At 35.7% G+C, this 17,715-nt stretch overlaps 1 protein-coding gene across 3 annotated transcripts in view; it reads left to right on the top strand.

Annotated features, from left to right (window-relative positions):
- Nucleotides 1-405: 405 nt before the first annotated feature.
- Nucleotides 406-17,715, top strand: part of LOC150094451 (uncharacterized) — a 44,964-nt gene continuing 27,654 nt past the window's right edge. For 2 of the 3 annotated variants that reach the window (XM_090412178.1, XM_090412180.1), the window contains exons 1-4: nucleotides 406-532; nucleotides 6,909-7,038; nucleotides 10,712-10,854; nucleotides 13,950-14,058. In XM_090412178.1, the coding sequence (XP_090268304.1) occupies nucleotides 502-532; nucleotides 6,909-7,038; nucleotides 10,712-10,854; nucleotides 13,950-14,058 (413 nt within the window). In that variant the 5' untranslated portion in view covers nucleotides 406-501. The remainder of the gene's footprint in view (nucleotides 533-6,908; nucleotides 7,039-10,711; nucleotides 10,855-13,949; nucleotides 14,059-17,715) is intronic. The other variant, XM_090412179.1, reaches the window with a different exon arrangement.

The raw sequence follows: 17,715 nt of genomic DNA, 5'->3' as shown, positions 1-17,715 counted from the left end.
TTCCAATAAATGTTATTTAATTATGTTAATTTTTCTTAGTTTTCTCTCTATTAGCTCTTAAAATGGCAGAGGAATAAGTTTAATGCTTGAATAGTAAACGCCAAAGATTACCTTAATTGAAAATGACTTACGCTCCGAGAAGTATATTTATGTAGATTACACTGTCGGTTCAAATGAAAGATAAATTTAGAAATATCATCTAGATATGCGCATCACATCATTCCGATTAATAACTTACCCCTCTGTGAAAATAATTTCTTCTGAACGTGGTCGTGACAGTGTAGGTGCGCGCAACAGGTTCACTTTATTTTTATGCTAGCGTGATTAATGTCAGCACGCACACGTCGCAAACGCGCCACCTTTCTTTGAAAATTTCTGGTTTTTCTACCAATGCGAGTGACGCTGGGCCGATTAGTAAGCAGCGATCTTCCGCTTCTGGTTTTATTTATTTATTTTTTCCCTTGTCAATTTTTAAAGGAAAGTGACGCTAGACATCCAAACATGTTACTTATCTGGACTTTTGTACTTATTGGTAAGTACTTTAATATATAAATATAAAGCAAGGCTAGCTGACTGTAATAGCTCATGGCTTGATTTCTTGGTTGATTTGTAAGCTTCTTTTATATGCATATACAAACAGGATATGATCCTGTCAGCAAAAATGCGCAGTTATAGGAGTTTTTGTATTGCAGTTGGAAGAACGATTGCACATGCCTTTAGACTGGAAAAAGACTCCACTTCTGTTATGTTTATGATGAAAGAAATCTTTATATGGGCTTCTTTTTTTTTTTTTTTTAGTTTAATCTACTACCGATCTTATACGGAGATAAGAAGTTGTTTTTTTTCTTCCTTCCAGAAACATTTTTTTTTTTTTTTAATTCCGCAAAGTATTCCAACCAGAGAACATACGCGATTAACAAATAAAAATGCTATTAAGGGACTATGATGACACAGTGTGGATGGTGGATTATGTAGGTGCTGTAGTGTGCCCCTCTACCGATGACTTCTTGCAGTAGTCACATAATAATATATTCGGAAAACATGTCACGCAAACATCCATGGTCTCATATAGACGCTATCATTAGCGTAAGAAGGTAACTTAAAAAAAATAAAAAATTCTGTCGCTTTACACGGAGATTATGTATAATAGCTACCGATGTATGAAAAACGTCGTTTATCAGATCAATCTAGATTTTAGTAATATTTGAAAATAAGGCTGGCCAAGCACGTCAGTGTACGACGTCATGCACTTCTTTACCTTGGTAGTTAAGGCGAGAGACAAGGCAGGAACATCAGGAAGGTTATCTATTTTTATTCCTAGTAGAGTGTACCTCTCCTCACTTACTCATTCTTTCCACATCCAGACTTTTATTTATTTTTTTATATAATTGGAACTCCATCTCGGATAATACGGTTAATTTTATAAACAGTTTCTTTTAAAAACTATTGGCTTAAGTTTCTTTACTTTTTAACTACTATTGAATTTCCATGGATGATTTTTTTTTTGTTACCATACAGTTTCCCATTAGCGTTTTTAGCGTTCCAGGAAGTCATCCTGAAATAACGTCACAGCGTACAGGGGATTTGAAAATCATGTAACACAAGAGAAAGGATCTACGATGAAGTCATAAAGAAACAAATCATTTGACTAGAAAAGTTTAAATTTTTATCTGACAAAACAAAACAAAAAAAAAAAAAAAAAAGAGCAAACTTTTTATGTAGTACGGTTATGTTATCCCGCACACGCCTTGCGTTTACCTCTCAGAAATTTGATGACATAAAAAAAAAAAATCAAAATTCCTTAATTAAAAAAAAAACATTCACTTATTGGTTTATTACATGATGCAAAAATGGTGTAGATATTATTTGTAATTAGTGAAGTTACAAAAACACCAATTGTTTTAGAAGCGAGTTTGGTTTATGATTATTTGGGATTTTTGTAATAAAACAGCAAACACTAAGAAAATAACCAACAATTAAATCTCAGGTATAATTGAAGACTCGGGGGAATTTCGCTTCATTAATAAAATATTAGGGTGGCTTATAAGCATCTCCAAGAGCTACGCAGCCTCCAAAACACAGTAACTTTCTAAAAATATCCCTGTGTTTATAAAATCCATTGTGACTACAAACTACAGAACCGAACTCTAAAAAATAAAAAAAATAAAACTAAAAGTTGCCAAATATTAGGTCTCAATGTTTTTTTTTTTTTTTCCTGTTATAACAATAAATTCCTGCTATTCACGAACAGTTTTTGTCATGCATGAAGCAGCGCACAGTTACAGCATCAGGCATTATTGATTTTCAAATTCGACTACTGATCTGAACTTTCATTGGGGAAGTAATGTAGCTCAATAGCAAATTCATAGATGGCGATCCACATACCGTGTAGGAGGAAGTATTTTTAAAAAAGTTCTTATTATCGAAAAAAAGATGACAGCAGAGTTCTGATCATTCGGAATGACTGTCAATTTCGAAAGGATATTTAGCTAACAAAACAGAACGAAATATTTTGATAATCAAGTACGCCTTAGTATTAAATAATCATGCTCTTTTTATTTTATTTTTAAGCGCATTGTCTATAGTCCGATATTTACAAGCAAATATTGCTCATTCGTAGAATTAGCGAAAATGTTATACAAATTAAATTAAACATTGCGGGAGGTGTATGTTTATAGTTCTGCGTGTTCTAAGGTCAGGTCGGTTGGTCTGTGTGGTTCCAAGACCGACTACGTCAGTATGAAACCAACGGATTTGAACTCGTTCCTTTCAATTAACAAACGCACGCCATAGACACTACGCTACAAAGGCTCAGCACAAAGCTTGTCGTTTCTATTATACACTTCCATTTCAAAAAATTAGAATAATCAAAGAAAATGTGTTGGATTTGCAATTCTAATTTATTGCATAGAAAATAATTATTACCAAATATGAATTAGCATCATCTAAATCTACGTACTTTGTAGATTACATAACCATGTAAATACATAAAAAATATAATATAAATTATAAGAAAACCGTTATTTAAAAACGCGCACAAAATTAGAATAATTTTTAACGTGGTTCAAAATATTAGAATAATACGAAAATAAATGCACAAAAATTAAAGGGAAACAACATAATTAGTACTTTGTTGCATCTCCATAGACAGTTCGTAAACGGTTGGGCATGTTATTTACTAGCAGTCCACAGTCTTTATTATTATTAAAACATGTTCAATATGGTCTGCAGACTAGAAACAAGTTCATTTTTGTCTCTTGGGGCAACTTCTTGAAGACGTTTCTTCATAATTCTTCGCAAATTCTCAATGGGGTTTAATCTGGCGAGTTTGCCGGCTAAGGAATTACATTGATTTACCTTATTTTGAGCCATCTAGTAGTGGTCTCAGAAGTGTGACAAGAAGCTAAATCTTGCTGAAAAGGAAATCACCATCACATAAATCTTCCGATGCCGGTAACATAAAGCGTTAAAGACTTGCTTGATACACTTTGGAATTGACTATTTCGTACACAATATACAGCGTACCTGGACGGTCATACAAGCCATACCATGGCACAGGTGCAAATTTCACCGAACGTTTGATGCATATTCTTTATCAAATGCTTCTTGCTTAAGACCTCAAACATGTATCCCTTGATGACCATGGGACACACAAAACACACTTCCATTGCTAAAATGTACCTTTTTCCAGTTCTCTTGACTCCAAACTGTTTTTGCTTACACCATCGCACTCTAGCTGCCTTTTGCTTGGAAGTCATAAGCGGCTTTGTCTTAGGCACACGTGATTTAAAATCCAATTTGTGAAGTCGTCTCAACTTCTATAGATTTAGACACATCACACCTACTTCTTCCCATCTCCTGTAAAAATACCGACAAACCCACTTCGGAAGCGATTTTCTTCCCGATATTCTTCAATCTCCTTTTACCTCTTGATGTAATTATTACCTTTCGACTGCCATTGAAGCGATTTTGAAAACTCCGGTTATTAGAATACTGTCTAAATATTCTATTCACGCTTGCTTGAGAATATTTCAATTCCTTAGCTATAAACTGTTGAGTTTGGCCTTCTTTGTGTAAAGTCACCATACGAAACTTCTTAGCTTCTGATATGTCATTCGTTCGACCCATATTTAGGAAATGATTAACTGAAATTCACGCGAAAACGATTCCTCACACACGAGTCGGTCCCGCAGCTACTGAAATATATGTTATTTCTATGCTCTCCTCAAAACCAATCGGAAAAAGTTGGAATATTCTAATATTTTGAACCACTTTAAAAATTCTTCTAATTTTGTGAATGTTTTCAAATAACAGTTTTCTTATTATTTATATTACATTTTTATATGTTTACATGGTTATGTAATCTACAAAGTGCGTAGATTTAGATAATGCTAATTCATATTTGGTAATAATTTCTATGCAATAAATTAGAATGATAAGGTTTCTATTATACATAAACCTTAAGAGAGCAAAAGCCTCTCTTAAGGTTTCTGCCTGGTCTCTGACGAAAACCAACCAGTTTAAAACAGCAGTCAGCCAGTGAAACCTTTTCAAAATGGACCAATAGGAGGGGAATATATTGACTCTTGGGCAGCGATCATCTCCCCAATAGTGTATTCCCGTAAGCTCTCTGGTCAAATTTCATACGAAACTTTTATAGTTTCTGTATTTGGCTTTGAAATAATGCTGAATTTAATATCCACTTCATTTTTATAAATTTGCATCCCCGAAGTGAAGCCTTTTGGCTCTTTATTTTAGTAAAAACCCTTTCGGTAAATTATTATTGTAATTTACACTCAATTCATAGCGAAAAGTTTGTAAAATCTCGTGTAAAAGATTAATGAAAGGTTTAATTATCACTAAAAGATATATGGTGGGGTCTGTGATTAATGATTCCGATTAATCTGACAAAGAATAATGATTGTATCACTTGTGGTAGTAATCACTCAAAGAGGCGACTGTTCGACACGGTAATCGACTGCTACAGAAAAACAATCATCTGAACTACTCACGTTACAGTCCTATCTAAAGTAATAGAAAATTCATTAGCGGTTAACTTGCATTAATAGGAAACCTCTCTGTTCATCGCCGAACGCCAGTATTCCATAGATTTTCTTCCCTATACTATACTGTAATTTTATGCCTATGCGTAAACGCAATACTTTTACTTTCCTCTTTCTTTTATATAAAATTTAACTATTTTCAGATACACAGCAAAATAATACGAAACGTGTTCAATAGTGGTAAACTATAATACAGGACGTCCGTAGCATATTAAGCAACCAACGCAATGCCGGAGGACAACAAAATTGATCTCAATCACAAAAACACCGTTGTTTATTTTAAATTTTATATTTTCTTGAATTTAGGGGCGGCATATACTGTAACAACGGTCCTGGCTACATGTGGAGCATCTACCTTACATTTTATTGATAAGCTATATTTATTTTAATTCATTAAAATAAACAATAATAACCAGCGAGAGCAGTCGGATACAATACCCATGATATACTCAACAAACTTTGAAAACGTTATCGCAAATTGGAGTCATTCCATACCATAGTAACCCAACGCAAAGGCCCTTTAGTATTGCCATTTATAACATTTGCTTTCGTTTCGAATTGTTTTACAATTAATACTAAAACGGTTCTGTTGTGAACCGATATTCAGGAATTCTAAAACAGATTTAAATACCAAAATTTCAATACAATCCGCTCTGTGGAGGAACACTTTTCAAGAAACGAAATTAACTTAATGAGGATAACTTAATACATTTTGGGTGGAAAATACTGCGTTTTTATAAAATTAAGTACTTTTAGTTTCATTATATCCTTCAGTAATACTGAATTTAGTCGATGTGCACTGGACCAAATAAAAACTCACAAGACTAAAACTGTGGAATCTGTAAAAGAGGAATGTTTCATGAGGAATGAAAGCTCAAGAGATTCACTGACCTTGTTTCCTGGAGGAAGTCAAAACTTTTAGTTATGATGTATCAACTTGACATATTCAAATCAGTCAGATACCACTGATTAGAAATATCAACTTGACAGCAAAATAAATATAATTTATCCGAAATTCGTGCCTTCTGATTTTCACAATTTATCAATGTAGCCTGCACAAAGTTGCACTCTATTGTTAGAAATACCGGCCACCACCTTTCTGTAGTTACCTGTTTATTAGATACCTTTCTCCTAGCAGCATTAAGAGGAAGGTATCTCGCATCCATAGGTAACCTACAACGGGGTGTATGATGAATTCTGCAGTTTCATCATTGATTGGCTGCAGTGGTTTCTTTTCACTAACATCTCATTCTTAGAAAGAAAAAAAAAAAGCATGCCTCGGACGAGATCACTGCTTTGCATTGCCGAAGCCAATGAGTGATACAAACAATGGCTTTCGTTGTCGCCATATCATCTGCATAAATGTGTCAAATGCTAATATTCATTTGTTTGCTTTATGTTGTATACCCATGTGGCACTCCCAATGGGAGTTAACTGTTTTATCCCATTCGGGGCAGTGATCAAAATGCACGGATCGTTCAGATATACTCCCTCCTCGCTGTCCCTGAACACAAATCATGAATAAATCGCGCCCACAAAGGGCCGGTGTATTTGAAACTCCAGAATGGTTTCTAGTGTTTGGAGTTTTGTTCTCAATGCAGATTTCACAGTTTTTCTAGTGTCAGAATCTTTTTGAGATGTACCTTTGGGGCTCCTCTTTTAAGAAGGGGAGGGAAGATGGTTAATATTAAGAATAGGGGATAAAAATATTTCGGCTATGGGAGTGTCAGATAGATTTAGTATTACTCTAAGTTTTTTTTTTTTTTTTTTTTTTTGAGTAGGCGTGACTATTGAATATTTTGAGTAGTTTGTGCGTGACTATTGAATATTTCCTTTCTTATCCAGCAGGCGGTGCATATGGAGCCACTTATTCCTGTAGGGAGGACCAGTTCAGAACATGCGACGTTTCCTTGGTATCGGAATTATCAAGAGATCACACAACTCTTTCTTGGAGAGATTTAGAGGATCACTGCAGGTAATTACATGGTAACCACGGCAACTGCAAAAAAAGTCAGGAATGCTTCTTTCTTTTTTTTTTGTACATAATTTTAAGGAATGTACGTTTTTGTATAACTTTTTAAAGAGCAGTTCGTTTGTTTTAAATGCTGATTTAATAAATTTTCGGTGTACTATATCACACGGATATCAATTAAGAAACACCTACATTGAGCATGGATGAAACATATTAAAAAACTATAAAGTCAGGAATTCTCACTGGATGATGTTTTTTCTTATCCGAGTCTTCATCGGGGAAAAATTGCTACCCATATACGTGGCACTTACTCACCCTTCATTGGAAATATCCTATAAAAATTGTTTGCATAAAAACTCAAAGTGCCATCAAACTATTTCTGGTCTCCAGGGCAGGTTCGCAAGCTTCTCTAATTCATTCTGTACTCAAACTCGTGAGGAACCGTTCAAAGCAAAAGTACTTTGCAACTGAAGGTGAATATAGCCGGTCTCATGCTGAAGTGGAAGGTTTTATTCTCCTGAAAACTGTGGGTTTTTACTATCTTTAAATAGAAAAGCTATAAGAATCGTAATTCACACTCGGTACAGAGCTGTAATGTTTGTTTTGTCATATCCACCGAACAGTTGTAAATCTCAGGATTTTTTTAAAAAAATATTTATATTTTACATAATTTGGAATTTCCACCCAAAGACCAAACAAGGAACTTTTTCAAGCCATTTCAGGCCTCCAACTAAGTGGGAAGGTGGTCTCACACCAGAGAATAAAATTCATCTCCACACAAAATAAGACTATCACAATCATCCATGCCCTAACGGAATTCGAACTCACAGCCTGTTGGTCGGAGAACGAGTACAGTAACCACCCCGGCCGGCATTACTCTAGGCAAACTGAACAATCAACGTTTTCTAATCTTTGGCTCAGCTACCACGCCAGTGTATCAAGTATGTTCGTGAGCGGAGTGAACTTAAAAAAAAGTAAACTGATCACTCTTGATACTCGTAAAGCATCACGGATTGATACTGTGCCTATCAAATATACTTCACTGCTATACTGGGAAACGAAGGAGTAATGCTATTGGATAATTATACGAGGTTAGCGCTGAGTCACTTTACTCTGCAGTCCAGAGCATTTGGTGTTTAAAAGAAATGTTGCGTAATCCGTTCATGTTCGAATAATAAAATGTAATGCGAAGTCAGGTGGCATGTACATACTCGATCTGGCAAACATTTTACTCAGATTGGACCAAGATCCAACCCTTCATATTTTTCCTTTTCTAAAAAAACAGTTTACCCAATAAATTTATTCCCTGTGCTAAATTTCATGTTTTGTTTCACCCACTATATTCATGCATCTGCGGCTTCGCCAAAGCAAACCGACTAATACTGCTATTATCTTCGTACGGGACTACAAGAGAATGCACATAGGATTTACAATATAAGGTTATTAAAGCAAGATAGATTGGTAATCAAGTCACAGTTGAACAACCTTTACATGTGACTTGAGATTGCAATACACAATTAAAAACTTTTGTTATCGTCGTAGTTTTAATCCCATCCAGGAAAGATTTCCAAACATATGCCATATTAGTATTATGAGTGGGTAAGAGCCGGAAATGATTAAGGCCGAACATGGATTTTTTTTTAAGTCCATGCTTCAAATACGTAGTATGGAATTTTACAGTTTCAGAAGAAAATCATCTCAGATCTAAAGATCTCGTTCGAATTTACACTACACAATATACGCAAGCAATTTACGGGTTCTCTCTCCTGTAATTGTCTCACCCAAGTTTCAGGAGAGTGGAATACTAACTGTATTATTTTTGTGCATTCATTGAAAAAATTCTTTGTCAGGTTATGATCCATGCAGTCATGTTTGCAAACTTTAATTTGGAACCACTGGCAAGAAGAGAGGAACAGCAAAACAAAGTAATATCCTCAAATTGCCCAGTTGAACTTGCTGTGAATTTGGCCTGGCTTTATATTTTAAGTCTGAGCGATAGGAAGATTATTGTATGATAATTCCATTGCACAAGGGTGATGAAACACTTATGCGTCTATCGACCTCTCAGTATCGATTAGTCCTAGAGATTTTGGAAAAATGGGTAAGAGCTCGCGTATAGAAAGAAGTCGAGAGAGAGAACTTTCTCACATTTCATGAAAATGTTCAGTCAGACAGATTCCCCTCCACGACATGGAGTTTACTAAAGCTTTCGACAGGATACAGGCATAGATGACCGTTGCATAAGTTGGATGATATGGGATTGGATAAGAAGAGGATAGCGTACGGGGAGTGTAAGTCTGTAACAATTAAGGAGATCAGTGGTATAACCTCAGGGATCAGTTCTTAGCCAATTATTATTCATTCCGTACTTTAATAACACTGGAATATTTGCCGGGAGACATACAGCTCTTTGATGATGATGCAAAAATAGGCAGGATAATTAGTCTATTTTTGCATCACCAGCAAATTAGGATGACATCCTAATTAGGAAGTCAACCGACATGCAGCACTTGTGGAACGATTTTGAATAGGCTGGAATTGTGAGCAAGCGAAAATGGACACCAGTTCAACGTTAGTAAATATAAAGCTATGCGCTTTGGTTTCAAGAGATATCCACCGGTGTATTATAATGATATGCAATGCTAGCATAATAATATGCTAGAAGACGTTGATCGGGCTGGAGATCTGTGAGATTTATAGACGGGAAGCTGAATTTCGAGTACAAGATAGCAAAGACTGCAAATACAACACAGGATAATTACAACGTTGAGCCAATATTGACATTAAGGAGAAGGAAGTCCTTTTTTGCCTCTTTACAAAGCCTCGATACGATGTTATTTGGATTACTGTTCACAGATTTTTTTTTTCCTGGTTTCAGAGCTGCAGATTGTGTGGAGAGGGTGCATAGGAGAGTATTAAGGAAGTAATGTAGATTATTTAGAAAATTAAAAAATATAAACATAAATGGATGGAACACGTTCAAGGAATGAAAACAGAAAGATTACCAAAACAAGCCTTAAAGTACAAGCCATTAGGAAAAAGAAAACTAGGACGTCCTCTTAAACGATGACTTCTAAGGCCGGAACAGGCCACGCTAGACCTAAATCCTTGATATGCAGAAAGAGGGGTGATATTATAGAGACTTACAAAATTTCTTAAAGGAATATATAGGATAGAATTTTCGTTTTAAGGAGGGCAGCAAGATGACGAAACACAAACAGAAGAGAAGATGAGAATGAACGAAGCTGTGAGAAATAGATTTTCTCTTATAGAGTGGCTCCTGATGTAATGGCTTGCCTTTTGAGGTGTTTAGTGCAGGTTGCTTGAATGAATTCAAATCAAAAGGTATGACAGCTGATGTGTGGCTTCCCTCGACGAGTCTCATTACTTACATAAATTTATTCGCCTTCGTTCATGGAATTATAAATATAAGCACTCTAAGCACGTTGATAGTAAGCAATAATATTCTTAATACTGATGGCGCAATAATTATGTTTAAACGAACATGCTGGATACTATTTTTTTTTGTATATTGGGCTGCTCATATTTTCGAAAGGATTGCTTGGAAATATATTCTTTATTCTAACAATTTTATTACATCCTTCCCAATCATTCTACTTGTGCTCTTTCTGATAAACAACTAACGGCCTTTTTTTTTTTTTTTTTTTTTTTTCAGAGCGGTCAGAGAAAACATGGACTGTCTGGTGTGGTATTCTTCTTCGTGTTTCAGCTACAGCCAGAGATTCCGTGGTACCGAGATCATCAAAAAAGCTAGGGACTATTTACGAAGGACCTGTGAATACCATGAGAAAGTTGACGGTAACTGGTTAACTGTTTCTTATCAATTACAAGAATGTACTTGTTTTGTAATAAGAATTTAAATCTAGTTAGAAATTAAAATCGCAACTGCTCGTTTAAGTCATATCACCGCTATGTTTTCAGTTCGTGGGATAAATTTTACATTCATTAGTTATAATAATCATTTTGTTAAATTCTGCCTGGAGAAAGAAACCATTAGTAGTTGCTTCTTCCTGACACCGCCAAAAATGTAGTCTAGATATTTTTAAGTGCTGTGCTGGCCAGATTCCAATACGACTGCGCTGTATAAATTAACATTTGAAATTAAGAAGAAAAAATGTGATTCCATTTGGCGCCATCTGTTTTCATTCATGGTCATTAATGATCGAGAAAAATGGTGGAAGTAATGTTATGCAAAGAATATATATAATTTATGCCATCCGAAATAAAATAACTTACTCCTTGAAAAAAACTTTTTATCCATAGTACTCGTATGATAACTGCAAATCCGCTCTAAACTACTAATGCCATAATGAAAAGATCGATTTAGTTTGGTTACTGTGTGTTACATGTAGATAAACACATACTTTTTAACTCTCTCACACACACATGAGAAAGCATGTTAAAAAATCCACAGACGTTCCCAATGGCATTGTGAAATTGTTTTTGGAAAGAAGTCAACGGAACCATAGTGTAAGAAACAAACAGCCGTGGCGCCCAACTTTTTCTCTGCGATGACTGCAACAATCCTACGGGGCATACTTTCCACAAGCGTGCGATAGCGATCAATGGGAATTTGGACCATTCTTCCTGTAGGCATATAATGAGGTCCTGGACTTTGTTATAAGGCGGACGTCCCTTGACCTCACCCGACGCTCTCCAATTCATCCCACAGATTTTCAATAGAGTTGACATAAGGATCTGCGGAGCATTGTCTTGCTGAAAGAGACAATGGTCAGTTTCGTAGAAATACCACAAAGTAGAAGGCATTACATTGTCCAGAATGTTCAGATATACCTCTCGGAGGTCAATGTTCGTGGCATCACACCAAGAACCATACCATCACATTCGACTTTCATAGTTACGCACTCCCTACGCTTCCATCTCAGTATGGTATCACTCATTGTTGACCTGGTATGACCCAATTTATCAACAATTTGCCGATCAGATAGGCCTGCAACATGGAATCCTATCACAACCCTATAACTACGCCATCTGCGGCCCACCACGAAGAACAGTATTTTTTTGTCTATAAATTGGGCATGTTGTGATTTCCGATTTGCCTGCATGCGGAATGACAATCACGAGTTTCCGGGAGCAAAACAAAAACAATATTTTATGTTAATATATTTATTTATGTAAGTATGATATGCATGCAAGTAAAAATATGCATATCTATCGTATTTAAAAAAAAAGAAAAAGAAGTGTGACATGAAGCTCAGCATGGCTAAAAGACAAGACTTGACTAAGTTTAAAAGAGGCACAATTATTCGAGTTTGAAGGTGTCTTAGTAGCAGATATCAAAGCTGTTTATTAAAAAAAAAAAAATAAAAATAAAAATTGAAGGAACAGTGAACAGTATGAGATTAATGAACAGCATGAGCAATGAGACAAAGCTGTGTTGGGGGGGGGGGGGGGTGAGAACGATAGCAAATGAACTATACACATCTACTTAGACCTGTTAGTCTGAGAATTAATGTTTCCAATTCCAACTAGAAACTTGGGTTTTTAATTAGCAGCTTGGGGGGGGGGAGAAGACTCCGTAGAGCATACACGGTATGCATAATCAATAACGAGTATTGGAGTTGGAAACCGAGATTATCGTCACTATTCATCTAGCATTGCAGCAGGTATTATACTCATAACCTTACATATTATATTGTATATGTAAACCTATATTACAGCAATTTCGAAGTGTAGAAATGACCACATATCGATTTCCGGTCGTTAATTATTCTTTAACCTTCGGAAATGGGTTCTGTTTTTAAAAGGAGTTCTTAACCATCAAACCCCGCACCCCTTTTGTATCAAGTCACTGTACTGAGGGCTGTCTATTTGAATAAAAAACGCGAATGTTTTGCTTTATCATCATTCCAGTTATGAGCATCAACCTTAACACTAAGTTTTAACACAACCACGCCGCAAAACTAAGAGAAATTTTACACTGAAAAAGATAAATTCAAATAGCAATGCATTTTTAAATTATGTAAATGACAAATGCTTTATTTTATTTATGCATCTCCCACCCACGAAAGGTTGTAAACCTATACTACATGAGTGCCATGGCGAGTTAAGAATTTTTACAATTTTATTAGTTTTAAATGTGATTTAGTCTTAAGTCATTTTTTTTTATTCGAAATGCATACTAATTTCCTCTGTGTATCTTAATTCAGCTTCCATCGAAAAAAATGTAAAAAATAAATGGAATGAACATGTTTCTGAGATTTAAGAAGAGGATACAAAAGTCTGGAAAAAAATCCCTGTTGTAAAGGTAGACCCTGCAAACGTCTATTGATTGATGCAAAAGTAATATGTATTTAAAACTAATTAATACGTTTTACATTGACATTTGAATGAAGACAAATGCGTGCGTATAAAAGTCCAATGAACCGTTTCCAGACAACGATCAGGAATGTGACGTTAACTGCTAGAAAGTGTGTCAGGTCTGTAAGGATGCATTCGGTATCTTTCCCATCCTGAGCAACTATCTGCAATACATTGATGGATTTTTCGTTTCCCACGTGCATAATATTGTTCCATTTCACAAGACTCACTCAGCCATCTAATATCTCTAGCACAATGCAAATACTCAGGCATTCTACATGGGTTTCTCATTTGTCAGTCTTAATCAACTTAATTACCAGTAGTATCCGTTATATATAAATTACAAATTATTTACATTATTCGAGAAATTGCCTCGATTACATATAAACTCAAAAGTCGTTGTTTAAACAAAAAACTTCACGGGAAGAGATGGCATTTCTGAATTACTGTAAATGCTTTCTGGTCGTTTTAACAATTCCAAGGCAGTATTAGATCCATTTAGATATGACTGACTAAAATATTCACACGTGCACTTGGGGCAGACTTTACTTATAATTTCATGTCCTTTTCAGAGAACTGGATGTACAGTCCGTGTTTTCAAGGTGAGCAATTAGAGAACTGCGAACAGAAGTATCAGAGAAATAGGGCAAGTAGTCGTCAGCCTCAAGAACACGCATGCAGGTAACGATTTTTGTTTCTTAAAAAGGACACGTCTAATGATTTAAGGAAACCATAATAGTACTGCACGAGTATCCCATCAAGACCATGTATTAATAGAGGCGATTGGTTATATTTAATACTTGTGGTTATAACGCGGGTCTGTTTTTAGGCTGAGGAGAGGAAATCACGGCAATCTCTGCCGATATACTTTTGCAAAACTTGTGAAGACATTGAGCATTTCGCAAAGATCAACACTTTTGGTCCCCGTTTCTGACAGCGCTCTCCTGTGTAGACGTTTCACTAAACGGATAAACGGACACTGGCTTAGGGTATTCTTCCGCCCAAATAGCAGCAGCGAATTCCTATATAGTGAAACTGGACAAGATGGCCTTTCTCTCAACCCATGTGCAACACTGTGCTGAATAACAGAAACTAACCATTTTTCCTTTGGCCTAATAGTTAACTGTTTATTCGGTTTCACAAACTAGCCCAGATTCGTTTTGAATGTTGTTAACCGATCTTTTATTCTTCCCGACAAAGCCCTTGTAACAATATAACATTTTTTTTTTTAAAGTTTGCATGTACTAACCATTTCTTAATTCATAATCGTGTCCAAAATGTCAAGGAGGATTGATTTTCTAATCCTATGCCAAGAAGAGGACGGCGATTCTAGCCCAAACTAGGAAAAGCATTTCCACATCACTTCAGTGTGGGAATGCTTTATGCCTCACTGGGTGTATGCAGTATTCAATAGATGCTGAAACACACTCAGTTTTCCCAAATCAAATTGCTCTTCAGTGAAGGTTTTTTTTTTTTTTTTTTTTTTTTTTAATCCACTTAACTCGAGTGCAGGGAATTGGCCGCAACATACTTTTTTTTTTTTTTTTTTTTGTTTAGATTCCAACATCTACGGGTCAATAAGTTCTTAGATTTGTCCAGTGTTTTTACTTCCAATATAACATCTTTGTAGTTAATGCACCTAATATCAGATGCACGTCCAATTGTCGTTGTTACTGTTTAACAGTATTCAAAAGCCGTACACATTTTCCTGTATTTCATAAAGGCTTGGTCATAACTTACTTGACGGCTTGTAGAAGGGGGGGGACTCAGATTCAAATTTTGAAATGAAATTCCTTATACTGGCACTGTGACAGATTATCAGGGTCGTATTATTTTAAAAATAGCTTCTTCCACTGATGAGATAAAACTAACAATTAATTTCTCTAATATGAAAAACTTCTATACGTCTAATTCATATCAGAAAATTAAAGCGAAATCTTTTGGCAAAACAATTAGGTTTCTCATATACTGACTCGATACACGAGGGCACACAAGACCTATAAAACAACAGTTACAGTGTGTGTGTGTGGGGGGGGGGGGGGAGATTAGCTGAACAAAGGAGAATGGCAATTCATTTTTGTTGGTAAAACTGACAAGGCCACCTTTTCAAAAGTCTAGTGTGTGTGAAAACCTTATTCCGGTACGACTCAGGTGACGTCACAGAGGGATTCACAATTCACCATTAAATATACGGAAAAGTAAAGAATTATTAGGGATGAAAGTAAAAATTTCAGTCATTTCCTGAAGACTAATTTTATTATTTATTATATTAAAAATTTCTAAACAATTTATTTGGCTTGGAAATAATTATGGATTTATAACATCCCCTGTTATTTAACAACGTTGGCAAGGGAAATTTTTTAATGCTTTTGTTTCAACTATTATAATAAAACTTTCAATAACAACAATAAACGCAAGCTTTATTTTCGTAAACTTAATTTTGCGAATAAACTCCATAAGTATTGAACATTTTTACAAGTTCGATTAGAAATAGGCTAAAAACAGTTTGTTAGTCACTTCATTTCGAGTAGCCAAATATCAACATGAAGAGCAATGTTCATACGTAACCACCAAATTATGGGATTCGTCTTCTAAAGAAACGCATTATCGCCTATAACAGGGGTAAGGAACCCTTGGCACGCCAACGACTTATTTCCGGCACGCAACCCTAGGGCTCACCTTAAAAATAATTAAATAAATAAATACATATCCAACATTATATAAATCAAGTGGATATTAAATCTAGCATTATTTGTAAGCAGAAACTATGAAAGTTTCGTACGAAATTTGACCAGAGAGCTCACGGCAGTACACTTGCCAGCATTTACGAGTTGCCCTAGCGCGGTCTTATAGGAATCATGATCGCTGCTCAGGCGTCCATATATTCGCCTTCTATTGGTCCATTTCGATAAGGTTTAACTGGCCTGATAGCCATTGCCGTAACGAGGGCATGGCGAAAGGGGCGCCCGCCACGGACGCAACTAGATTTGGGGGTGCAAAACGTATAACATTTTTGTCATTTTTGGGTTAAAGGGGGCGCAAGTTAGACACTTGCCACAGGCCCTTCATACCCTTGTTACGTCACTGCTGATAGCTGTTTCGAACTGGTTCTCCTCTAAGACCAGGCAGAAACATTAAGAGAGCAAAAACTCTCATTCAGTACTAAGGCACAACTCGAAGTATCAAACTGGACCACTAGAAGGCGAATATATGGACGCTTGGGCAGCGATCAGTTTCCTATAAGGTCCGCGCTAGGGCAACTCTTAAATGCTGGCGAGTGTATTCCCATAAGCTCTCTGGTCAAATTTCCTACGAAACTTTCATAGTTTCTGCATTCTGCTTTGAAATAACGCTGAATTTAATATCCACTTGATTTATCTAATTTTGCATCGCAGAAATGAAGCCTTTTGACTCTATTTTAGTACGTATCCAACATCTTCTGATAGGTTTTCATTGCATCACACATGAAGAGACTTAAAAAACCTGGCCTAAAGAAACTTCAAGAAGTGATGCAAACAGTAAACCAAGATTGTTAATTACATCTCTGCACGTGTTTTTGAATAAAAGATAATTTCAGAATCTATTGAATGAGGTGGATTCGATGTACAAAGGACTAATAATGTACAACAATGTTTGTTGGCTTAGTCGGGTGTGGGTTTGTAAACAGATGTTTTTTTGCAAACATTTAAATGCTTGAACCTTAAGCTACAGAGCTCTGGTAAGACTCTTGATGTTATGTTTGATGACAAAGGCATTTGAAATGAAAGTATGGTTTTTTAAGAGAGATGTAGACAGGGAGAGATATTTTCCAAATGTAAAGAAATACATCAATGATCTCCAAAAAAAGGATGACAAAACAGACCGCCAATATCTTCAAAAGCTATTTTTAAACGTCACTGTGTCAACTGTTGAGCAGTTGTTAAATTCAGAGAATTAGAAGAGACTGTAAAATTCATTAAGTTTCCAGACACTGTAAAACTCGATGAATTAAACTTGCGGATGTTTTCGTGAATAAATATGGTGGATTTTGAAATTCAATTGATTGATTTTCAAAGTAGCTCAATTTGGAGGCAGAAAATTGCTGACCTCAGAGTTGACTTGGAAAATACTGAAAAGGAGTGATTGGAGATGGGAGTAACAGAGAGAAGTGTGGAAAAGACTTGGAATACCATTCCAGAAACTTTTGTATGTTTAAAAACCTTGCAATAGCATTGTTACACCTGATATCTTAAGAATGTAGAATTCTCAGCTATCATGGTGTAACATGAAGAATAAATAAATTAAAATCCCTGCAAAAGAGATAATAGATGAATTATTTAAAAGAAAAATTCTTGCATC

This window comes from Typopeltis vanoorti, chromosome 22 (assembly GCF_054136105.1).
Source record: "Typopeltis vanoorti isolate ZY-2024b chromosome 22, IOZ_Tvanoo_1.0, whole genome shotgun sequence".
In the NCBI taxonomy this organism is placed as follows: Eukaryota; Metazoa; Arthropoda; class Arachnida; order Uropygi; family Thelyphonidae; genus Typopeltis; species Typopeltis vanoorti.
Note: the sequence above shows the minus strand (reverse complement) of the source record. Positions and strands in the feature narration are given on the sequence as shown.